Genomic DNA, 26,692 nt, shown 5'->3' with positions numbered 1-26,692 from the left:
AAACTATATATATCACAAATATGAAAGGAAGAAATAAGCTGCTCCTGATGTTTCACCCACCTGTGGGAATTAGAAAGGAATCTGCAACTTGGGAAATCATTACTCTTAAGTGACAGCTTCCAGCCATAATTTCCCAAGATGTCTGTACTGTTTGTAACTGCCCTCCATATATTTCTTGAGAAATGACCCATGTTACTTTCTGTAAATAACAAGAGTCTAAACATAGGGAAAAATAAATCTAAATCTGATTTAAAACTATTTCTGCTTTACATGCCATTACTCAACCAAAAGGCAGTTCCCGGTTTAAGACAGGTCTGGCTTACGACGTTCCGAGGTTACGACGCTTTTCAAGTATATTCATCAGAAATTATTTTCCGGTTTACGATGCATATTCCAGGGTTACGACGCTTACAGCGCTGATCCGACGGAAGAAATATCGCTCCAAAACGGCAGAATAATCAAAATTTGAAGTTCATTTTTAAGAAAAACTCAATAAAAATGCAGTTTACATCATTTTCAATGCAACAAAAGCATTAAAAGTAAGGTTTTCTTTGGATTTTTTACAATTTTCAACGATTTTTCAGCTTACGACGTAGGAACGGAACCCCCGTCATAAACTGGGGACTGCCTGTATCTACTACACATAAAAAAGCAGAGCCACCAAATACTGAATTACGGTACTAGCTGATGATAGGTAATACATACTACCTCTAGGAATAACTCTTTCCACTTATCCATTTTTCATGTAACAGCCAGGCCAGGTGGAGTTTCAAACCACTCACAGAAGACAAGTGGGCATTCAGTTTATGTTATGGTTTGCTTCTTTAACAAACTCTTTTTCTACATTGTGTGTTCATATACACTATACTTGTTTTAACAAATTTTTAACTGATATTTATGAAAGTGAATATCACCTGAGCTTTTTATTGGGATTTACATGAATGGTGATTGCCTTCACAACAGTATTTGAATCTTTTACTTACACTGCATTCATTTTTCTTAAATTATGAAATATATTGTTAACACTGAAAGTTATGAGATGACACACCAATTCTATTCAACTAAACTTTTTAACTTTGATTTCAACTGTAGTTACTTGTTTTTACTGTATCATTGTGTTTTAAGAATAGTACTGCATTGGTTTCCAATGATTTTATGAGCTTACTCCATATAATTACACCAAATATTTTCATGAAGTTATAACCAATCAAGCTATGCTCTCACGCTAGCCAAGACTAAAGGTGCGATGCCAAGGGTGTATCAAAGGGACTATTGTGGAAATTTTATTGTGCCAAACAGAACAGTGTGCAGTTAATATAGCATATTGTAACCATAAATGCATTAACAGTGTAGTAAAACAATTTTATCATTCTTTTAACATTTTTCATAAAAGAACCCTAGGCTAAATGAGTTGATAGGACGGGCAGCAAATACAGCATATTACCATTTTAAATGCATTACCATTATAATAAAACAATTTTTACCATTCTTAACATTATCTAATCTGCTGGGTTGTAAAAACCACAATCCTAATAGTGTATTATGTGTTAGCTTTCTTTTTATCTGAGGGGCATTACACTTTTGAATGGTTTTATGAATTTCAATTTCACTGCATTTTAATATTTTGCTTGTTTTTGCTCAGTAACAACAGTAAACAGCAAATTGAGATGTACTGGTGGTAAACTGGCATAACTGATTCATTGAACTTGAACTTTCATTTATTCTAATGTATTCATATTACTAATTAGTTATGGTTTTTTAACAATAAAATTACAAAGCATTTCTACATTTAGAAAAATAACCAGTAAACTAATCTGGTATTCCCAAAATTGCCCTGATCTGAAAATATGGATTATAAAGGTCTGTCATTTTGGAATGCAAATGATAAAATGTCAACCCAAATTGCTTATTATTGAAGAAAACTATGACCAATGTACAGAGGATGCCAGACAAAGAGCCATCCCAATGAACAAACATAAGAAACTTAAAGCAATGCAACGCTCTTAGCTACCTCATTCAATCACACTACTGTACAAGGTAGCACCTTGTTACAGCTTACGTAGGCTAACCCTTGCACTACTTGTTGAAGTCTACAGCGTTGCCATGCAGCCAGCTCTGTCCATACATCTCAACACTGGTCAAAATAAGCTGTTATTGGTTACTATTAAACCTAAAAGATACAGCTGAAACATGATCAAGAACTTTTCTGGTAAGTTCTATAGGTTTAACCTTTTTCTTCTATTATGAAATAGTCATTTACACATACCAGCAATTGCAATGATGTTACGATACAGAAATTATGACTTTTAATTCATATATGATAGCATGAAATTTAGGGCAGCTTTTCAAAACCCCATTAATTCAATGTGCAGACCCAAAATATCTTTTCATAACTAAACAGACACTATCAACCAATACAGAATGTTTCACGAAAGATAAACTTTCCGTTATGTCTTGTAGGTGGTGTTAGTCAGCTTGTGGGTAACTATGGACTCATTAATGTGTAACTATGCCACAAAATGTGTTCAGGTAAGGACACCATATTTGGAAGTGTACATGTTTTGAAATGCTGACTGGTGAAAGTTACTTAGGGAATTAGTGACCTCAGAGCATTTATGACATCATAGGGGGTTACCTCAGAGCATTTATGACATCATAGGGGGGTGTGTCCAACAAAAAGACTGCTCTTGCCTGTCACAAGAATCAAGGAAGGACTCACTCTGAGCCGCTCTTCTGTTTAATGGTGGAGACCTTTGCTTGGGTGGAATCACAAAGCCATGGGGGTCCTGAGTTGTGTGACACTTCCCACTATGCACTATGTTAGGTTAGACATTGCATCACGAATAAGTTTATGATGCATCCCTGTAATCATTCTGTAACTTCCATTACAAAGTTAGGGTAGGCAAATTGACAGATTGATTTAGTTGGGCTGAGATGTATCTCTAGTCTATTTCACTTATACACAGGGCATATATTTTCAAATGCAAAAACTTTTGTTTTCCACAGTGGTTGGTACTGTTAAAATTAAAGGTGTGTAATGGATTAGCAAAGACATAAAACAACCAACAGAAATGGACAAGTCTGGGAAAATTTGTTAAAAACTAAGAAAATGTTTTAGGCCCTACTTTTACATTTGATCATGGGATTAAGAATAGCCTTTAACATTATCACTGATTAGTTTGGGCCCATTTCAGTGTTACATTGCTTAATTTGGAAAGCCAAATTCAAGCAGTGTATGTATAAAAAAGGTTTACTTCTGGTCTAGTATGAAGCAAGTCTGTTTACTTCAGAAAGCTAATATTCATGAAACATTGGTTGGTACAGACTACTAGTCTACCATGCCCTGCACTCTACCAGTCACAGATCGGAATGTTTACCACCTTGTGTTTATGTTTGTCTTCTGTCTATGTGTATTTACCATCTTTTGCTTATGTTTTTACATTCATCCCCAAGGGGATGGTACTAAACAGTGACAATTTTGCATCTAAACTGACATTTACAGATCCAGTTGGGTGTGGTACTAGTCTTTGATTTTACCCACAGACCATCCAACTGATCTAGCTTAGGCTATGAACAACATAGGCCAAAATCTAGCTTAGATTTCAGAAATAAAACCTGGCTTCCCTTAGATGCTTCTAGGTTAATGCACAGTGAGAGGTCACAGCTTCCTTGACAGGTCAAACTCCCCCCCACCAGGTTTGGGCACAGCGTCCAAGGTTAGGTTAGGTTAAGGGAATTCTGGTTAGATCATATCTCTCAAACCTAGGCTATCTACTACAGAAATCTCTGATATAGTAAGCCATAATCGGACGTTTCTTATGTTTCTAAATGTTAAAATGGTTAAAACTTAACTAGGGCACGGTTTGACACACGAGCATTACGTAACGTGTTACTTTAGGGCCTGGGTTGGTGATATTTGGTTCAGCTTCAGTCAGGCAACACCTTCAACCTTAATCTGTCAATTACTATTTCAGTTTGAGAGTTCGCTTTGGTTAATCAGAAATTATGCGACACTTTGCGGAAAGCTGTCACCGATACCGGTAACATTTTCCTGCAATGTAGGTTACCGCGATTCCGGGCTTCCCATCACTTAAAACTCGTACATCTTTCGGCAGTAACTTGAGGTCACCATTAAAAATCACCTCTAATTTATAAAAACCTTGATATATCTCACCTTTTTGACAGCTTTTCCTCCGAAACATCTGCCATTCTTACGGACACGTTTTCAAGTCTTGTTGTCTCGTCTGGTGTAGTCGCCAACAATAGTTGTGCTGTTCGAGCAGTATTGCCAGGTGATCGAAATCTGGTAAACTTTACGTACCTCACCTGTAACTTCTTTCACTCAACTGCAAAGGAACCGCATGACGCAATACCTGAACAATAACGTCAGTTCATGTTGCATCATAATCGTGTCCAACGACGTTAATTGTATTCTCTACTTAAGTTATTCGAGCCAAGATGCAATTTGAATGCTGGCTTTAAATCTTTTAAATTTGCCGCTCCAAGACTGCACAGCAAACTCCCATTCAGAGCTGAAAATATCGTCTTTCAAGAAAAATATATAGACTTTCTTATTCCCTGGGTGTTATGACAGTCTGGATTTGACAATTAAAACGAAGTACAACATATAAAATGATAGACCGTCTTTGCATTACTGTGTACAAGACAAGTGAGTTTGTGGGTCTCACAGACCGTTTAAAAAAAGGAAAAACAGTAAATAGTAATGACTGCCACAAGAAATAGTCCTTGTTATTAATTAAATAATATTCTGAACATGCAAAAACTCTCACGACGCAGAATTTTACCTAAAAGGCCAATAACTTAAAAGCAGGACTTTCCTGAAAACAATCCCTACTTTCACTAGGAAGAGACTACTGTAAATACCATTTGCCTCTCAATCATCAGGAACACTTAGATTCATTCTTTCCCCACTCAAATTAAACTGGATATTCATTAACTAATACAAAAATAAGCCGTTTTTAGGAATAAATAATAATGATACACTTACTAGCAATATGTTTCGGGTACAAGAATGAAAATGTAAGCTTAAAATTCATTATTTAAGTAGTTGAGCCTTCAAGGCAATGGAGCTGTTCAAGCAATTTAGATGAAGGAAAATGCAAATGTTCTTTAGAAACCTGCTTGGAAAATAGGTGGAAAATAACACCGTGGATGCAGCAAGCAAAGAGGCACACATGAGCATTAAACGAAGAAAAACCGAGCAGTTTCGGTGCAGTGAAATGCAACGGCACTGAAGGCATGGAAACTGGAAACCGGTTGCACAGTTTTGCGTTCACAAGAATGGAAAATATTTTAATGATTTTCTATTAAATATCTTCATTTACAACACTGAATTTACAGACTTTCAACACATATTCGTTCACGCGGGTAAATAGCAAAATTTCTTATGATTAATCCTATATTATTGTCATCATTACTGATATAAAAAAAGCAACAGAGAGGCAAATTCCTCACCTTAAAATAATACGAAGAACACTTTTCGTATGAAGAGATCAGTAGATAAAAATGACGTGTTCGATATCGAGATTGCGTCATCTTCGGCAAACAGTCCTACCTTTGTCATGGATTCACTGCCGAAAAAAGTTTTCGCAATATCTCTGTGATGAGGAATCCGAGAGAGAAAAAAACTGATTTTGATCACATATGGGAATAAGTTTGGTATGTTTATTAATGAATGTAAATGAAGCTCTCACATTACGTTTATTAATCTCTCTCTCTCTCTCTCTCTCTCTCTCTCTCTCTCTCTCTCTCACTCTCTCACACACACATATCCATCTATCTACACACACATCTATCTATCACACACACACACATATCTATCTATCTATCTATCTATATATATATATATACATAAAACACCGTAACTATAAAATATTTTGTCGATTTGGAAATAAACCTCTAAGAGGAATATTAGGCAGTATATGGCAGGATAAAACGAGGAAGGATACCATAAGGAAATATTACAGAAATTTCATATGTAGAGATGATAATGAGGAAATACAGATAACCTGGGAAAGTCCTCACCAGCCTAGGAATAGTGTGTGATAGTGTCAGCTGGGATCTCGTCATATATACATACATACATACATACATACATACATACACACATATATATGTATGTAAATTATATACATACACAGATGTATATATATTTATATTATATATATATATATATATATATATATATATATATATATATATATATATATATATATATATATATATATATATATATATATATATATATATATATATATATATCCTAACCTAATAAAACAATGTAGTGAAAAGAATGGCAATTTTGATGGCTATTCAATTCCCCTTAGATGAAATTCTATGCAAATTTTACGCAATAGAACATGAAAAAAGAAAAATCCGTAGCTAGCACCTTCACACGACTATCTGGTAACAATGCAATAAGGTAGCAAAATCTCGACATCAGCCTTATTGACATTTCGAAGATCGTATTTTAAGTGCTTATTCTCGAAACAAACTGAAGATAATAATATTTTATTAAATTGATTTATTTTTTTCCTGTTATCAGAACCAATAAAACTAAAGATCAATTCACTTTGTTGCAAATGGTATGAAACGGTTTCGCGGGAAAATTTCTGCAACAAATGAGGCTTGAGCGCGAAAGTGAATTGCACGGAATATATTCCTTTTCTTAGTTCATACGCGCTAAAAAATGTAATTATTTAAAACAATATCTTCAGAGACAAGGAATATCGAGACTTGATACATAAGCCAGACATGCACCGCAATGAACAGCGACAAAGACCCGTTTCGCTGGCATTCGAACACCAAAACTCAGTTACCATGGCAACCATGATGCTTCACTTGGAGAGGAGCTGACGGCAAAGAGTAGTGATATTAAAGGTAAGTTTATTACATGCTGTCTTGTTTAGCACTCTAAGCATTTACCATTCTGAGAAGAAGATTCAGTGTCATATATTTGTTTGGAGAGACTGAAATATATAAATGGAATGAACTTGACATTTACAAGCATAATGAATAATGATCGAGTTATCTGCTTCCTGACCAACACTAAAACCGTGTTCTTGACCGTATGCAGATGGGAATAAGGGTGGTAGTCACGTCCTCGATAATACGTATCAACCCACTAAATCATAACAAAATTGCATTAAATTAGACGATTCAGTCCGCTGCGTAAGACGCACGCAGAAAGATGTGCAATTATAACAGAGAGAGAGAGAGAGAGAGAGAGAGAGAGAGAGAGAGAGAGAGAGAGAGAGAGAGAGAGAGACCACAGGTATAAATATCAATCGATCTTGACTAATTATGTCGGGGGCTGGGGGCGTTTCATGTAAGCTTTGAGATACTGTATAACTTCTACAAGCACACTTATTTTTTGTATTATTACTGTTATCAGTTGTATTGCCCTCTACAAAATGTAAGGAGGTTCATTTTCAAGAATGAATTCTTTACTTTGCTTTGAATTTCAGGATATCACCAGAACTAGAGTGATTTACATAACATCTTGGTTTTAACACCACTCACACCCCCCTCCCCGCCCCTACACTATCCCATCCACCCCTTCTCTTGTTTCCTTCTGGCTTGGGTTGCCGTCTTATTGGTCCCTGCATTACAGTGGGAACTCACGAATTTTTTTCGTACGAGAGCGAAGTAAAATACAAACATACAAGAAAAAATGCGCATAATTTTCTAAACTTACGTCTTTTTATATGTAAGATGAGAAACTGAAACTTACATACTGATTTATTGGCTACCAGGTTACTGACTCCTAATGTTATAATAAATTCACTAATTATTTTGAGGATATGAAATAAACTGACTTCATCTTTTGATATTCAGTATCAAGAAGAGACAGTAAGAAGAAGGCTAGGTCTGATAAAGTACATTGTGCCCTTTCTGTATTTACGAAACACGAGAGAATTAGAAAGGTGCGTTATACTTTCTATAAAACTATGGAACTTCGAATGCGCAAACGCAAAGAGAATGCGATATAAACCAGCAGTGAATCTCACGTATGCTCTGTTGAATTATTCTATCAAACACTTGAGCTGCATTCAAGCGTCTGATCGGCAGGCCGTCGAAGGAGACAGCTTCTTTCGCTTATCGATTACCATAACTTCACACAGACTATAAAGGCCTGTTATACGTGTTCGTATTATTCTTATTCTCCTCGTATTTCCCCAAATTTGGACTTGATTGAAGTTTATATTTTTTCTCAGCAACTGCACCTCAAACAGTCTCATTTCATTCTTCACTTAACTGCTCATTTCCTCGTCCCACTCAGTACTTGCTTTTTTTTTTTTTTTTTTTTTTACCTCCCGAAACCCCAAAAAGCTTCCTGCTGGCTCCATAATCCCATTCTACAATTTTAATCATTGTCCAATACTCCTTCAACTTCTGTGGCTTCCATTCTAAACTTTAAATATCTCAACTTCAGTTTCACTGCAACTGGGTCAGTGATTTTCATATGCCCGATAGTTTGTGATTGCAGTTCTAACTGTAGAAATAACAACTATAGTAAACGAGTGTGTGTGTGTGTGTGTGTGCGTGAGGTTATCGGAATAGCTTCAATATTTTCGTTCAAAATGTTCGCACGTATAGAACAGGCAAAGATGGCAGTGATCTCGTTATGTTCCCACAGAACAGAATAGTCATAAACGGAATAAAACAAGAGAAAAACGAAGCGAAGTACAGTAAATACTGACAAAACAATCAACTACAAATAGATATATGCAGACATGAAAGGTCAGGCAATTTGAGGTAAAGGTTAAAGTCGCGGATTCTCCGAAAGCGAGTGTCAATAATCATATACATCTTAGAAGAGCAGGGAAAGAACAGAAACAAGTACAAAATGGGCCGAAGTTTCTTCAGCGCAATCGAGTTTTCTGTACAGCGTATAATCAAGGCCACCGAAAACAGAGCTATCTTTCGATGGTCTCGGTATAATGCTGTATGAGCCGCGGTCCATAATCTTTAACCACGGCCCGGTGGTGGCCTGTACTATATCGTTGCCAGAAGCACGAATATGGCTAACTTTAACCGTGAATAAAATAAAAACCACTGAGGCTAGAGGGCTGCAATTTGGTATGTTTGATGATTGAAGGGTGGATGATCAACATACCAATTTGCAGCCCTCTAGCCTCAGTAATTTTTAAGATCTGTGGGCGGACAGAAAAAGTGTGGACAGAAAAAAGTGCGGACGGACAGAGAAAGCCATCTCAATAGTTTTCTTTTACAGAAAACTAAAAAAGTGGTTGACTGCAGAGATAATAATCCCCGCATATTCACCGTGGCTGGAAAAGCAAGTGTCTGAAATCATGCAACTGTGAATGAAGGTTTGAACGGAACAGAATATAGAATTTAGGCCTAAGGCCAAGCGCTGGGACCTACGAGGTCACTCAGAGCTAAAACTGAAATTGACAGTAAAAAGTCTGTTGCACTATGAATCATTTGTTAGGAGAGGGTGGAATGCAAGATGGAAGAATTAGAATATGAACGGAGGTAGTGTAAAAGAAATGAAAGGGATTGCAGCTAGGGGCCGCAGGGACGCTGCAAAGAACCTTCAGTAATTCCTACAGTGCACCGCATGACGTGCACTGACGGCATTATCCCCCCAACGAGGAATGTATAGGACTGACAAGAGACGCTGTGTGAAAGAAGATAAAACACCGCTTTCCTTGCTCACATTCTCGTGTTTATATTTCTGTCAGCACACACAGATAGAGACTAGTCGATCGGACACGCCCCTCTCTCATCATGTGAGAGGCGTTGCATCAGTAAATGATACATAAACAGTAAGAAATCGTCCAAGGGTACGTCACTTAGTGGAACAGGCCCTGTCATTAGTGTGGACCAATATTGAATCTGTTAGCAGATAAAACAGTTCTACGTGACTCTACGCTGAACTTCTGTCAGAGGACAGATGTTTATGTGCGTCTTCGTGCTTGTGTGCGTGCCATGCATATGTTGAGAGAGAGAGAGAGAGAGAGAGAGAGAGAGAGAGAGAGAGAGAGAGAGAGAGAGAGAGAGAGAGAGAGAATTTTTTTTTTTAGTTCTTATACATTTTTCCTGAAAATGCCTCATATTTCTAATTGAATTTATGCATGTTAAAAATGGCAAACATTTCTTTGTTTATTATTTGCCGCTAAAGATAATTAAAACATTGTATTTAATTTTACTAAATTAATTACAGTTATTAAAACGTATAAAAATACTAAAAAGCAGGTATGGTTTGGACAGAGGACCGGCTACTCGGTGGTTTATTTGGTTGTGAATCAACTGAATAATAAAGAACTTATCCCATAAAAAGGGTACAATCATCTGGGGAGTTCTATCACTGGAGACAAAAGCTCATTATCGAACTTATAATTATTAATTAGACAACACGTTGATTTCATCTCGATTCACAACCGGTTTCACGACATTTCATCTCTTCTTCAGACTGGATAATGCTGACAGGAAAGACGTGACGTCACGAAGCTGCCTTATGCTCAAATTCTGAGAACAAGTGTTCATACAGACTAAAGCGGTGTGGAACTGTGAGGCCTCACTGTATCTTCTGTATCTTTATCATATCCTTCCTCTTTCACAGTCGGACCCTCTCAAGGCGAAGTTATTGATGTGCTAATCGGATCTCTAGAATGACTAGCTCCTATCCGCCTGCCGTTGACATCAGAGCTTTAGCTGAAATCTTGTCTAATCCCGACGAAGACCGTTATGACGACGACGGCATAGAGGCATCGAAATCCGACAGGAAGCATACAGGTAAGCTATCGCTACAACGAAGACATTAATTCTAAATGAGGCTATTTCGAAAGATCTTGATTGGTTTAAATTAATCGATGATTTGTAATTTTATATCCACTGTCTGCCTCGGGAACAAATGTGTCCCTTTTATCCATTTAGACAATCCTTTTTCTGTGATACAATGCATTCTGATGTTATAGCATTTGCTGTTCCTGATAGTATGACATGTGCAATCAGTGTTCTTTTCCATCTACTGCTAAGATCTGGAATATTCTTCTTGCAACTGTTTTCTTTTATTCCCAAAATATAACATCTCATTGGTCCTGTGTCTGACGAATCATCAGGCTGCCTGTCTCGTCAAACTCCGGATCAAAAAACCATAAAATATATCCTTCATATTTGCCACCATCGTTTCCTTGAAATGCTTCGGACTGATAAACCCAATATTTCTACCTTTCCTTTGTTCTACTATAGAAGAGAACAGAATACAGAATTTAAGCTAAAAACCAAACGCTGGGACCTACAAGGTCATTCAGAGCTAAAAGGGAAATTGAGATTAAAAAGGTTTGAAGGGTGTAACAGGAGGAAAACCTCGCATTTGCACCGTGAATCAACTGTTAGGAGAAGGTGGAAAGTAAGATGGAAGAAAGAGAAAATGAACGGAGGTCCAGTAAAAGAAACGAGAGGAGGGGGGGTTGCAGCTAAGGACGACAGGGACGCTGCAAAGAACCTTAAGTAACGCCTACAGCGCACCGTGTGAGGCGCACTGACGGCACTATCGCCCTACGGGGTTTATTCAATTACGTTATGTTTTGATTGACAAAATGCAACTTCCGCCAACAGGAGCAACACCGGGAACAATCGGAAGCAAGTCACGCAGCAGCGTTAAACCAAACAAGAGCCGCCGTGCCAGAACCTCGGCAGAGAACAAGAGAAGCAAGGATACTCTAGGTTAGTGGTCATCAGTTGGTCTGTGTGGCTCAAAAATCAAGTCTGAATTTCAATACAATAGTTAAGAATAGCAAATATGCACAGCCTAGTTATTTCTAACGATTTACAATAAAGCTTTTGGGGTGCTGGTTTGTGAAGGACTAGGTTTCAAAGTAAGGATTAAAAGTTGCAGTGATGACTTCAGTGCTTACAAATACTGCTCTCTCTCTCTCTCTCTCTCTCTCTCTCTCTCACACACACACACACACACACACACACACACACAAACAAATGTATTCCGTGGTATATCTCGTGTTGCAGAAAACTACTACTCAGCTACTCTATGTGTGTGTGTGTGTGTGTGTGTGTGTGTGTGTGTGTGTGTGTATGTCGTCCATTCTGTCTCTTTGCAGTACAACTGACATTGTTGAAAGTTAGTGACTTCATGACTTCATTCCGAAACGTATAAGACGAACGATGCTTGTAGCATTATTATTATTATTATTATTATCCATTATTATATTATTATTATTATTACATTTGAAAAAGAATCTAGATACACACACACACAAAAGAACACACACATATATATATATATATATATATATATATATATATATATATATATATATATATATATATATATATATATATATAACAAAAATACAAATTAATTAATAAAAGAAACTAAAACCAAATGAGAAAAGGGAAAGAGAGTAATCTTGAGTTGCTCCTCAAACAAAGAAAACTCAACCTGTATATTTTAGAAATCTATGGTACAAAGGCTACGACACAGCCTAGGCTTGACAATGAGTATTATGGTCACTACCCGACAACTGAGACAGCCGATAATCCCAAACGGCCGCACTGACACTCAGCTCAATTAAGCAAAACGTAATAAAAGGTAGATGCTGAACATATACACTTCCCCTGACAAAGACACAGTCAGAAAAGATGGCTTCGTCGGGTATAAGTCATTATTCCCGTATCTTGCGATTCTGCGAAACATGAAGCTCTGACATTTACAGTATATGATCGCCTTCCACGAATCATATCAGATCAGACTCCTCTTTTATTCACTTCTCCTTTTCTGAGATGCCCTTTAGACTTGTGGTCTGTCTTTGAAGAGAAGTATTGGCGTAAGGTTAAGGGGACATTGTTCATATTCATGCCTTGCTTTTTTTTTTTTTTTCGTAAACTTTCAAACAAGCGCTTTCTCCGCTCCTTTCTCCTTTCGGGGATTAAGACGCGAGTCCCGACCCACTGCTAAAAAGTTTCTTTCATGCTAAATCTGTTCCTGTTTTACTGAGATCTTGAAAGGAAAGACACAGACCACTGTTCTTTGCATCGCCTTTGGATTAACTTTCGTCAATTTACCAGTTTCCATGAAAATCCGTTGATTAGCAATATACTATCTTTATAGCGACGAAGTTTTTCCTTTGTCAAGAGTTGAGAGACAAGGCTTCCTAAATGAGAAATACCCTTTATACTGATACTAAGCGATTAGTTACAGTCCCACACCTTCTGAAAACCCAGGTTACTGAAACTTGTAACTGTTATTAGTAAACTTGTGGAAACACTAACGAGCTTTGGAGCCAACAGAGAGAAAGCGTGTATTAACAGTTAATTTAAAGTTAAGTATACCTTAGTTTAACCAGACCACTGAGCTGATTAACAGCTCTCCCAGGGCTGGCACGAAGGATTAGATTTATTTTACGTGGCTAAGAACCAGTTGGTTACCTAGCAACGGGACCTGCAGCTTATTGTGGAATCCGAACCACATTATAACGAGAAATGAATTTCTATCACCAGAAAGAAATTCCTCTAATTCTTCATTGGCCGGTCGGAGAATCGAACGCGGGACCAGCAGAGTGCTAGCTGAGAACGATACCCACCCGTCCAATGAGGAACTATTTGTATTAAGAGTACTCTTCTTATTACCTATTACCGTTTTGATTATTAGTGAGTCAGTAAAAACCAACGTTTTCTTCTAATACCTTCAGGCGATATCTGGGAAATAGACGAGGTACGCCCTGAACATTGCGAGGAACAATTTGACCCAAGAACGAAGCCAGAGTACGAAATCACCTATAGGCAACGTTTGTCTGCAAACAACGTTTATCTACCGGTAAGGAAACGTTTCCCGTACCTTTGACAACGCAGTATTCTAATCAACTGGAATGTGGAGTATTTCATAACTGACTGCTTTGTGCATTCTAATAAGCGAAGTGTACTTGAGGAATTCCATCAAGTAAGAATGGCAGGAGTTATGAATTGAATGAAATATGACATTTGATGGACCTTACTTTGAATATTGGTGTTATACATTTTCCGAGTTGAAATTAATGATACAATTTGTATACACACATATTTCTAAAATTATTCTCTTTCAAACAGTAAATTCTGAATAAAAGTGAAAATCTGCAGCGAACTGTAAATATGACATTTTAAATGCAGGTCAAATGTAGGTGGGTGCTAACGAGGGCTAGTTGCAGCTGTCAATCAAAAACTCATAATCCTTTTTAAGCGAAACAAATGAAATGCAAATTTTGCACCAAGTATAAAACTTCCATTTCTGAAATCAAATTAAATAAAAAAACAAATCCCATAAGAATTTCGTGTTGGAGCACATAAAATGGACTAATTAACAACGGCACGAGATAAAACGATGAACAATTAAGAACGAAGTTTTCAAGAAATCTACGATATCGGTTCCTGGAATTACAGTTTCTCTCTCTCTCTCTCAGATGAGTAACCTGGCAACCAACGGACGCGGGGAAGAAGACCTGGTAGTCCGGGTGATCCTGCCTGGAGACCTGTTGACTGAGGTGACTCTCGAAGTCACATCCTCAACGCTGAACCTGGCGTCTCCGAACTACCTCCTCCACCTCCCCCTGCCGCGTTCAGTCGACCAGGGCAAAGGAGTCGCTACGTGGGATCCGTCGACCCACACGCTCATGGTGACACTGCCTGAACTAGACCAACCACTGCTGACACCTGCAGAGCACCAAGACAAATGAAAACACGACCGATTGGTAAGAACATTAACACGAAATAAGTATGAATTATGGTTGAAGTAGGCCTACATAGGCGATTGAATATAATGTCATGTTAATTATGACATCAAGGCAGAAATTACGAACGGCTTGTGAATTTGCGCAATAAATATGGGTTGTCGGTAAAAACACTACCGATTGGCAAGCATAGCACGTGTGAAGATGGCTTACTTTATAAAACAAAATTAGATTTAGCAATTTTCGGAAAATCGGCCAGTCTTAATTACAACTCCTGAAGTCATGATTATTATCGAGCCTATCATTATTATTTCAGTAGAGAAAAATCAAGGGTGACAATAAACTGCAAAAGACAGACTAATGGACTTCACTGAAAGATAAAAGTGATTACATCAGATAAACTGATGCACTTGGTAAATAATTATAAGTTGAGGGCCAAGCCAGATATAAAATCAGCATGAATGAATCTTCATAGTAAAACTAGTTAATAAATGGTTAGCATCTTTTAGATTTCTCTTTAACGAACTGCTCAAGATAAGCCCACTGCTCAAGGAAAGCCCACTGCTCAAGAACAGTCCAATGCTCAACACAAGCCTTTGCTCAAAACAAGCCCGATCCGTAAGCAGAGGCGTCATTTTGGGGCTGGGGTGGGGGGGGGGGCAACTGCCCCCAAGACTCAAGTTGCCCCCCAAGCCTCAACTTGCCCCCTCACCCCACCAAGCCTTATGAAGTAACAGCAGCTGGTTTTCCATTATTTCTACCGAAATTCAAATGTGTCATCACATTAAGTTATATCTTTCTATCTATCTATTTTATGTGCTTCAAAAAGCACATAAAATAGCTAAAAAAAAAAACCAGGTGATTAGGCTCGCTTCGTTCGCCAAACCGCCTTTGCCCACCCGCCCCCATAAAAAATCTGAAATGACGCCCATGTCCGTAAGAGAACTTTATCAAAAGAATCCACCTTTTCAGTGATGACTCGCAGAATACCGAGAAGGGCAAACAATTCCACACTCTGGAGTGAGTGGAATGGAAAACTGATCCGAATTATAATTAGACATTTGTTAGTCGTCATAGCTAGGCCTTCACAGAAAGGTGGACAGCAGCTCATTGTAAGTCACTGCCATTTTTAACGCTATTTAGCATCGCTGTTTACAGAATTGCTCAGTCTCAACTAACCAGCCATGGCATCCGCGCCTACGTAACAATAACTGGACGTCCATTTATTGGAAACCAATTAACACAGAAAGGAATTCTTTTGATGTGTCATTTGATTTGGCTCAGTAGAAAAAATACAACTTTAATTATTCATCAAAGGACTGCGAGATGACAAACCCCTTGCCTTAATAAAGCTTATAGCATTTAATCACGGCTAAATAGTGTATAAACTGTATAAATGTTTTATATATATATATATATATATATATATATATATATATATATATATATATATATATATATATATATCTTTAATAAAAGAAATTTCAGATATTATTAAAATGACTTCTCATCTGAGAAAAATATATATATATATATATATATATATATATATATATATATATATATATATATATATATATATATATATATATATATATATATATATATATATATATATATATATATATATATATATATATATATATATATTATATTAATCGATGGCTTTACAGCAGCAGCTTCGGATGTAGAGGTCTGTGGCGCGGTTCAAATCCGCAGCCGACTGATCAGAGAGGCAGACACTTTGCTATATCCGTGTAGACATCCCGGGATTATATATGTAATCAACGGATAGGTTTGCTTAAAAAGCAAATGGATGTTACAGACTAAATACACACACAAAACAAAGCCACTTTAAAAACATATTACACGTCTCGAATTTTCGCCATACCCGCGCAATAACTTCTGCTCTGGGAAGAAAGGGCGTTTTTTTTTTATCTAGCGATTAGCCGATATATCCAAATCAAAAGTCCTTCAAAAGAAGGCATACCCCATACAAAAATGAAAAAAACACGTTAAAAGAAGAAGAAGAAGATATATATATTATAAAATTTTTCAGATAATCGGTTTTAATAAGAATTACTTTTATTAAATTTTCGCATATGTACTAAATTTTTTTATAGGTTAATAAATCCCGCTTCAAGGCATAACTTCAGTAATTAGAGCAAACATAGGTACTACAATTTAGGCCAAAACGCTAACAAAGCACCAAGTAATGCAAGCAAATTTCTTTGGGGATCGTGCAAATATATTTCAGACTGGATGCCTTAATAGTCTCGAAGGGGTCAGGTGTCCTGTAGTAGACGTAAAAAGAGATAACACGAAAGGAATAAGCTTGCAGGATAATAAACACTAAAGAGAGCCGAGTGAGGATTTGACTGAGAAAGGGCGCCTGAAGAGCATCCTAGATATCCATTAGAGAACCGGAAGTGAGGAAAAACGATCTTTGGTGGTAAAGAATCATATTTCTCACCAGAGGAGAGAAACTCGATATGTTAGATTTCCTCTTGATCTGGGGGAAAATTCTTAACTCTTTTTTAAACCGACATAGTTATTATTTTTTATTTTTTTTGTCGATTTAAAAAAGCCTTGTGTGCCAGCAATAGAAAGATTCTAAAGGTTTATATGTCTGTTTCTGTGTTGTTATGTGGAGAAGTAATTATTGGATGTAATTGAATTGTCAGTGTTTGTAGAAATGATGTTATCACTACTGTAATGTTATTCTGTTAACGTGATTTAGATGTATAGCTATGGATGGTGTTGGTTTTAGGCAGGTCCTTGCACTATTATGATAAGTGTCACTATAATCAATAATGACATTATAGGCCATATATTTACGTCAAAGAGAAAGTATGTTAATATAATTTGTAATTTTATCTGTTTTATCTTGCACAATATATTATCCCCTGTTGGAATTTATTAAAGTATTTATTGATGTTCCAGAGTAAGAAATTAATTTAATTAGTCATAAACAGAGATAATGTAAATTTGTAGCCAACGGCAAGCACGCATACAAACATGAACTGTATTTTTTCAAATATAAAAATACCACGTGAATCTAGTTATCAGTCACGCTGACTGCCATTAAATTACGTTATCTATCTGATAATGAAATGTAATTCTTTATTCCTGTCATAAAGCTCCAGGCTTATCTGTAATCCTTCTTGTTTGCTTCAAATTCTACCTGAAAATCAACTCAAGTGTTTTAATTTAGTCTGGCCCAGTATCGCGGCATAATCATCTTTCCAGTTTCGAATCTGGAACTAGAGTTTGAACTACGTCGAGATTCAACTACTCGCTGGATAATAATAATAATAATAATAATAATAATAATAATAATAATAATAATAATAATAATAATAATAATAATAATAATAATAATAAGATTCACAATTTCGTGAAAAAAAATCTGTTAGCACTGTTGAAGAACACTGTTCAAGTGTTCGAAAGCCTTTGTTTGTTTTACATAGTAATATATTTACTATATAATTTTGGATTTTTATTACACAATTATAATAATAAAAAAACAAATCACAGACGTGAAACTGATCTCACGATAGTGATGTCTTTTGACAGCATCATGTGGGCTGTGATCAATACTCTCTACTTTACTGCCTTGATGGCAACTATAGCGGTTTCTTCCAGGCTACGGAAAGTCAGGTGGAAACGTTTTCTTACGGGGACGCATTCCTTTAAACTTGCGGGTGGGCGTACTGATCCTATACGTAGGAGGTTTTCTTTCTCTCTCGTTCCGGTATTTTCCATGAAGAAATTCTTCTGGGAGAGTATTTCTTACCGAGGAAACATTCTTCTTCGAAGGCAATAATCTTCTGTCAGAGAATGTAATACGTTCCACGAGAAAATATCTCATTCTTTCATAAACATGCTTTAACGAAGATAAAGAAATATCTTTAACAAGATCGTGTTTTTTATGATATTATTTTCCAATAAAACTTCTTCTATTTCCCGAGAAAATGTTCCGTTGTTCCAGCGATGAATTTCCGTCAACAAAGGCAACGAAGCAGCATGGATAGAGAGAATATTCGGAGCCAAACAATATTTCTGTATTAAGCCCACCCTCTCTCTCTCTCTCTCTCTCTCTCTCTCTCTCTCTCTCTCTCTCTCTCTCTCTCTCTCTCTCTCCCCTGTCCCTCCCCCTCCCCTCTCCTTCCAGCTCAGTGGTCTGGTTAAGCTAAGGTATACTTTTTTCCCCCCGTTCTCATTCGACCCAAATCTGACAAATGTTCATGCATCGTTTCATTCTTGCTACCGGCTTTAAACTTTTAATCCTTCTCCTTTCAATAATTTGAGATATTTAGAATATGACTGAACTCAGAAAGATGATATATATATATATATATATATATATATATATATATATGTATATATATATATATATATATATATATATATATGTATATATATATACAATATATATATATATATATATATATATATATATATATATATATATATATATATATATATATTTATTAGGTTAATTCCGCTTATCATCAGACCTGTGCTTTAATGCTCTTTGTTTTGCACTAGCAATGCTTATAGGTTGGGATACACCTGAGAATAAAAGGCAAGAGTATTTAATCAGTCTAAGGAAATAATGAATTTAAACTTAACTATTCTGGACACGAAGATAGATTTAGATACGACATACATACATACATACATACATCCGTGCATACACATATGCGGTGTATGCTTCACAGGCAATTCACACATTCATGTACACATACACATGTGCGTGCTTGTAAATTTAAGCTATAAATGTATGCAATATACTGTTCAATCACTGACTGTCTGATTACTGAGTTTCTTGTTGCCCACCTCTCGCAGGTGAAGTCTTGTGTAACAGTATTGAAATAAAAAATATATTAACAAATTTGCTATAATGTCTTGCCCTGAGTACTTGGAAAGTTAAAGTTAAGTATACCTTAGTTTAACCAGACCACTGAGCTGATTAACAGCTCTCCTAGGGCTGGCCCGAAGGATTAGATTTATTTTACGTGGCTAAGAACCGACTGGTTACCTAGCAACGGGACCTACAGCTTATTGTGGAATCCGGACCACATTGTACCGAGAAATGAATTTCTGTCACCAGAAATAAATTCATCTAATTCTTCATTGGCCGGTCGGAGAGTCAACGAGGGGCCAGCAGAGTGCTAGCTGAAAACGGTACCCACCCGTCCGATGAGGAACAGAGTACTTGGAAAGGAAGATATTTGACTGGAATATAGAATTGAGGCCAAAGGCCAAACGCTGGGACCAATGAGGTCAATCTTCAGCGCTGAAAGGGAAATTAACAATGAGAAGGTTTGAAAGGTGTAACAGGAGGAAACCACGCAGTTGCACTATGAAACAATTGTTAGAGAGGGTGGAAAGTCAGCCGGAAGAAAGAGAATACGAACGGAAGCACAGGAACATGAGTGCAAGAGGTTGCAGCTAGGGACCCAAGGGACGCTGCAAAGAACCTTAAGTAATGCCTACAGTGCACCACGCAAGGTGAACTGACAGCGTTACCCCCCTTAGGAGTGAAGATATTTGAAGTTTTACCCTCAAATTATTCTGTTATTAGGAAATGCAGTTGTTGCCGGATATCAACAGAATAATGAATAAAAAAGATTCTTATATCAGTGATTATTGATAAATAGCCTACGGCTGTTCATGTACAACACCAGATTAACGACGACAAACGATTCATAACTGTGATTAATAAGTTTTATGCTCGTTTTCTATTTGACGACCATTAACGAAATCAAACACTGGTTATCTGATTTCCTCTATTTGATAACAGCAAACTTTTGTATTTGAATTCCATATTCATAAGGCTTTCAGGCACGCTTGGTAAATGATTTTTTTTATGTAAAAGCAATTAAACATGGAAGAGAAAAGATTCATATTGCAATACCATAAAAATTAACAGATACACTACATCAGGGATTTCTTGTCTATGTGCATTAATAATGAGGAGACGTAATTATTCCTGGTATATTAATGGGAATGCAGTTGAAAAATGAAATGATACAGTGATTCACTATACGGTATAGAATAAAATTATCAGACTCATTGTCGAGATTAGTGTTTATCTGTTCTGATCTCGGAATGGGGCCCAGTCCTGAATCTTGTGATTATTTTACAATCGACCTTGTTGTTATTATTATTATTATTATTATTATTATTATTATTATTATATCATCATCAACATCATTATTATTATTATTATTATTATTATTATTATTATTATTATTATTATTATTATTATTATAATTATTAATATTCAGAAGATGAACCCTATTCATATGGAACAAGCAAATAAGGGCCACTGGCTTGAAATTCAAGCGCCCAAAGAATATGGTGCTCATTAGGAAGTGAGATTGATTGATTAATTGTGGGTTATCTGGCGTCACTTAGGAAGTAAGAGAAGGTAAAGAGGAATCCAGGGGGAAAAACAGACAGAAGGGACCTGATTCTAAATCAACGCCGAATGCTTATATTCATGTTTAAATCTGACCTAGATATTAGGTTCCCTTTTTCGAAAACCATATTCCCATGTCTGCTCAAATCTGAGTCGGCTAAAGGATGTAATTTTCACAAATCGTTGCCATACGTCCTTACTCAATTGTTTAGATCTCTCCCTGCTGGAAGGAACCCACTTTGAAAATCATAAATCAGCTTTGAATGCAAATATCTACGCAAACCTGACCCGGATATATGATATCCTATTTTAAAAATCTTTGTCATAATTCCATATTTGTTTACATCTAAGCCGAGGGTAAGGAAACCTCTTTTTGAAAATCATTGACAATTGTCTACATTTGTTTAAATATGTCGGGACTCTAAAGAATATAGTTTTGAAAATTGTTGTTCACTACCTATATATACTTAAATCTCTTCAGCCTACAGGTTACACATTTTAAAAATCTATTTCAAATTCTAAAATTCCTAGTAGCGGGTAGTTTTAAAATTCCGTAACATAAACCTTTTCCATAACCGGTCTTTGCTGAATGTTTTTTACCCTTTTTGTTTTTGTTATTTGAGGTAATTTCTCCAACTGACACTGGTGATATGACGAGTGGGCGGCTAAACTTCATGAAAGAAAAACTTATCATAAAGTGAGGTTTAACTCTAAAATGAGAGTTATTTTGAAAACACTGCGATTTGTGCATATTTTCAAGGGAACGTTTCGTTTTGTACACACACACATATATATACATATATGTATATGTGTAGTCCTGAGTTCTTGTCTTCCGTGGTTCGAGCCCACGAGACGACGAACTTATTATCAACTAAAATAATTCCCCTTCGGGTAACATATATGAAAATGTATCATTCCCGAGGTTGAGCGAACTGGATATTAAAGTGCGTTTGTAGCTTAATGCTTGTATAATGTGTGTGTGTGTGTGTGTGTGTGTGTGTGTATATATATATATATATATATATATATATATATATATATATATATATATATATATATATATATATATATATACATATACATATCGCTCAAAAAATGTGTTTTTATTGATGCCAGGAGATAGCCCATTCTTTGTTCCATGTTGTGGTAAAAACGTATTTGTAACACTAACCGCTAGAGGGCATGACATGTCACTATTACACTATACAGAGTATTGAAAGTTTTAAACTTTAAATTGGTTCTCCTGAAAAATAGCAATTTATATATATATATATATATACATACATATATGTAAATATATATTATGTATATATATATATATATATATATATATATATATATATATATATATATATATATATATAGTGTGTGTGTGTGTGTGTGTGAATTTCTGTCACATGCACTGTGACAAATTTTATATTCACAGACATTAACCTACTAATCTCGTTTCATATCCAATGCGCTCTACCTCGGGAATACCGTACAACAAACGGGAATTGACTGTAAGTGTTAAGCGATTTCGTCACTAATGAAATGCGAACCCCCGACTAATGTAGTTGGGCCTCTTTTCCTCTAATATGAGTCACAAGAAGTCATACCTTGGTTTTTATTATCTTTAAGGTTGGTAAGTGTTAGAACGTACTTGAATTGTTATTTTAATATTTTCTTGTCAATCTGAAGGTATTTCTCAGCTTTCCACCAACGAGATAAGTCACCCTGTCGCCTTTTCGTCTCGCCTGATTGTATAAAAAATCGGAATATACTCTAAGTGCCTAAAACATCGCGGAAAAAAGAAACGAATTCACGATTCTGTTTTTATGACTCAACAAGTAAAATCCTCCCCAAAGACAGCGACTAATGCCTTCGCCCATCAGGTAAAAGCAGCCCACACTTGACCCCATTAGCCTAACAACAATGCGTGACGTAGCGCGCAAGTCACAAGACCGCCAAGGTCAAACGGCCGGCTCTGTGACCTCGCTGACATGCACAGAGGTGCTATTGTATATCTGACGCGCTCTAGTAAGCTGACGCCGTATACCCTTCAGCCCAATAGGACGGTATTATTTATTCGCCCGTAAGATCAGGAGGTTTTATAGGTCATATTTGCCATTCGGAGCCTCGCCTTGAACTACAAATAACGTGCAATTGGATTTTATTAGGGTGGGTTTCTTGGAAGCACAGTGCGCATGCGTGTCTGCCAGAGGCCCGTCAGCATGCAAAAATTTTTTCACCTCGCGTTTATGCTTATGTGAGTCACTCTGTCCTCATTGACCGTGAAGTAAGTAGGTTTCCTGTACTTTCAATTTATCTATATTAATTATATATTTATCTACGTTTTACTTATTCATTGCTTCAGTATTTGCAATCAGTCTTTGTTTACTCTGAATTTCCATCCATTGCAAACAAGGATTTTTTGAATTGTTTTGTGTTTTCTTCAGACCTGTGAAAGGTAAGGACTTTTGGTTGACAGTCCCAGCGGCCTCTACATCAAATAAAAGGTAATTAACTTAAAATGAAACATTCGTTATAACTAATTCTAACAAGGCTCAGAAGAGTGTTCTATGTTTCTCCCATTTATTTCCCGAAAAAGAGGAACAATAACTGATTTTGTAACCTTCAAGTTGCCAGCAAAATGACTCTCGAGAGAGAGCTGAGAGTTTCCTTTTAATCCAAAGGAGTGCCTCTGTATTTTAAATGATCTCTTAAAATCTTTCCTTACTCACAGGGAGCCGTAAAAGAAAACAGTTTTGTGCTGTTGAAATCAGAGTTCATTGACGATGATATGAATCTTTGTTTTGTTTTACTAAAAGTAATTAGGAGAATTACCGTAGATGATGTGGTAAGAACATTTCTGAGTAAGCATGAAAATGACATTTTCACTACACATTTAATAACTCAATATATATCTTAAGGGAAAACGAGCTTATTGTATGATTAGTTTCATTGATGTTGCGTTGGTTTCAAGTAAATTATCTATTAGCAAGAGCTAAGATTGGAGGCAATCTTAGCTAGAATGTTCCAAGGATAATTTCTTGGTAAAGGCGTCGTCACAATGTAAACTATTTGTAAAACAATACCTTGTTATGTACCGTGGGAGTCTGAATTCAAAATATTAGCATTTCGAGATAAAATGAAACTCTCTCTCTCTCCGTGTATTTGGGTACGCTTTTAAAAACAAAGTGACATGAGGACTCCATTCATAACATGATTTCAGCCATTTGCAATAAAAATACCGAATATTAAATGACCTTGACTACGTTAAAACAAAAAGATTGATTATTTTCTGTGTCGTAAGTATTTGTTGTTTTTGTAAAATGAAACTGAGCACTATTCCTTCTATAGCTGTTCCAAGGTAAACCTACTTTCTGTGGCAATGCAGAAATTTTTTTTTGTTGCTAACCTTTGCAGCATCGTCTGAAAGCTAGCTTGAATTATTTTTTTTACGCAGTTTAAGTGGACCTTTTTTTTTTATAAACCCTTCATTCCACTTGGCTTTCCTAATTTTAAACATAAACCACCCACTTCTACTTAACGTTACTCTTCAAAACAGACTCTCCCTGCATTTATTATTATTATTATTATTATTATTATTATTATTATTATTATTATTATTATTATTATTATTTTTATTATTATTATTATTATTATTATTATTATTATTATTATTGATAGCTTCCATTATAAAGGATGAATGTAAGCGAAAAAAGAAATACGGAGAAAAAAGAACGGACCAGTAAACGAATAAATATACAGTATATGTATAAGTACAGAGCAAATGACACTTGGGAAATGTTTAACAGCTTCTATTAAACTTTGGAGCATCGGCATCAACAATACTAAAACAGTTTTAGACAAGGATATACGGACGTCTGGTACCGTCTGTGAGCAAACGTGGGGCATCAACAGAACGAGAATGCCTGTGCTTTCCAAAACGACTTCCACGACCCTAGTTCGAGAGAGAGAGAGAGAGAGAGAGAGAGAGAGAGAGAGAGAGAGAGAGAGAGAGAGAGCATTTGAGGTGAGAGAGGCATCATTTGAGGTGAACACATGGTAAATTCTTGAAAAGGAAAAGGGAACCTACCACTGGGTAATCTTCTCTGGAACAGAGAGATCCCAGGAGGTTCCTGCCAGTCAGACAGACTAAAGAACATTGTTCCTACGAGTATAACGGCAGGACATAAGTTCAGACGCCTATAGCATTAATACCACCTTCCTTTGTAGATCCAGGATGCACCACGAACATTAATTTATTTTCTAGTAGCAATGGCTTGTCAGATTTTTGTGCTGCGAAAAAATTTGGAGTCGAAGGTAATACCAAACTGCAAATCACAACAATCTTAAGAGTACAGTATTACCCTTGAGTCTGAATTCCATTAATCTTTTTTAATGAAGACTATAAAATGAGTCTGAATTTCATTAATCTTTGTTAATTAACACTAACTATATAATTTTTCCAAAAGTATATTACCTTGATAAAAATATTCCTGTCTACCTGGGGAATCAAAAGAGCTCAAGGGTTTTGCTTTGAAAGCTAACTTACCTTTAAGGTGGAGGGCAGGGGGTGATGAGCTTTCCTGAATTATTAACTGAATTTAATATCTTGTTCGATTCTTCACTAAAATATAGTCACGTTGATTTTCCTCATTTTAGTTTTTGTTGTCTCTAATGGAATTGTTTTGTTTCGTTACTGAATTACCTACCTGCTGGAGCTTTTTTTTTTTTTTTTTTTAGTTTTTTTATCTTTCTCAACGAGATGCGGTTTAACCTTAACTACAGCAACAACAACACCAACATCTGAATAATAATAATAATAATAATAATTTTAATCACTATGTGCTCTGTTTCTATTAGCATGAGTCCTGGAATACTTTTTTCTCACTATGTGCTTTTCAGGGATCTTGGGACCGTGAGTTCCTGAAAAGGAATCGGGCTTTTAGATGCCGAAGTTTATCTTCTTTTCAGGGATCTTGGGACTAGAAACAGCTATTGTAGTGAGAAAAGGAATAAAGGAGGCAGGATGCAACCCGGAACCCCACTCTATAAAAACCACCCAGTCTAATAGGATGACTGTGATAGACCAAAAAAAAAAAAAAAATTAATAATAATAATAATGATGATGCAATCTCGCTTGGAAAAACATAAGAAAAACCTCTTCTTCCACTGGGATCTCAGGCGTTAACCAGTGATGTACCACACCTACACAATATCCACTCAATGAGAGAGGGTTTAGCGGAAATAGTGTTTCCACTGGTGTATTTATGGTCAGCGGTTCAAATCCCCGAGGATTAATTTTGTCTTACAAACAATAACGATAATACTCTCTACACCCTGAGGTTGGCAGCCATATTTTTCAACCAAAATAATTTTCCTTTACAGTGCAAAAAATGTTTTTATTGAGGTAGAGGATAGCTGTGCAATGTTGAGAGAGAGAGAGAGAGAGAGAGAGAGAGAGAGAGAGAGAGAGAGAGAGAGAGAGGACTGACTTGTTATCTTTATGAATAAGACATTTTTCCATTTAAAAGCGAACGTTAATCAATAGGTTTTCGTTTCTTCA

General features: G+C 36.3%; 2 protein-coding genes across 4 annotated transcripts in view; one reads left to right on the top strand and one right to left on the bottom strand.

The window, feature by feature from the left end:
- Positions 1-26,692, bottom strand: part of LysRS (Lysyl-tRNA synthetase) — a 202,666-nt gene that overhangs the window by 9,967 nt on the left and 166,007 nt on the right. The window contains exons 1-2 of one of the 3 annotated variants that reach the window (XM_067086225.1): positions 4,175-4,346; positions 61-199 (exon numbers count right to left, since the gene is read on the bottom strand). The exons of 1 other annotated variant lie outside the window; for it this stretch is intronic. In XM_067086225.1, the coding sequence (XP_066942326.1) occupies positions 61-199; positions 4,175-4,202 (167 nt within the window). In that variant the 5' untranslated portion in view covers positions 4,203-4,346. Of the gene's footprint in view, positions 1-60; positions 200-4,174; positions 4,623-26,692 lie in introns of those variants that run through there. One more of the 3 variants, XM_067086227.1, reaches the window with a different exon arrangement.
- On the top strand, positions 10,536-14,820 carry LOC136828339 (dynein axonemal assembly factor 6-like). Its single transcript, XM_067086241.1, has 4 exons — positions 10,536-10,782; positions 11,608-11,715; positions 13,698-13,822; positions 14,442-14,820. Exons 1-4 carry the CDS (start codon positions 10,659-10,661, stop codon positions 14,712-14,714), a joined length of 630 nt encoding a protein of 209 aa, XP_066942342.1. The 5' UTR covers positions 10,536-10,658; the 3' UTR covers positions 14,715-14,820.

This window comes from Macrobrachium rosenbergii, chromosome 42, assembly GCF_040412425.1.
Source record: "Macrobrachium rosenbergii isolate ZJJX-2024 chromosome 42, ASM4041242v1, whole genome shotgun sequence".
Taxonomy (NCBI): Eukaryota; Metazoa; Arthropoda; class Malacostraca; order Decapoda; family Palaemonidae; genus Macrobrachium; species Macrobrachium rosenbergii.
The sequence above is the reverse complement of the archived record's forward strand: the minus strand, read 5'-3'. Positions and strand labels throughout refer to the sequence as shown.

Excerpts from the sequence above, each read along its gene's own strand:
- LOC136828339 (XM_067086241.1), top strand. The coding sequence starts at position 10,659 with ATGACTAGCTCCTATCCGCCTGCCGTTGACATCAGAGCTTTAGCTGAA. Across the intron at positions 10,783-11,607 it reads ATCCGACAGGAAGCATACAG|GAGCAACACCGGGAACAATC; the intron begins GTAAGCTATCGC and ends TTCCGCCAACAG. Across the intron at positions 13,823-14,441 it reads CAAACAACGTTTATCTACCG|ATGAGTAACCTGGCAACCAA; the intron begins GTAAGGAAACGT and ends TCTCTCTCTCAG.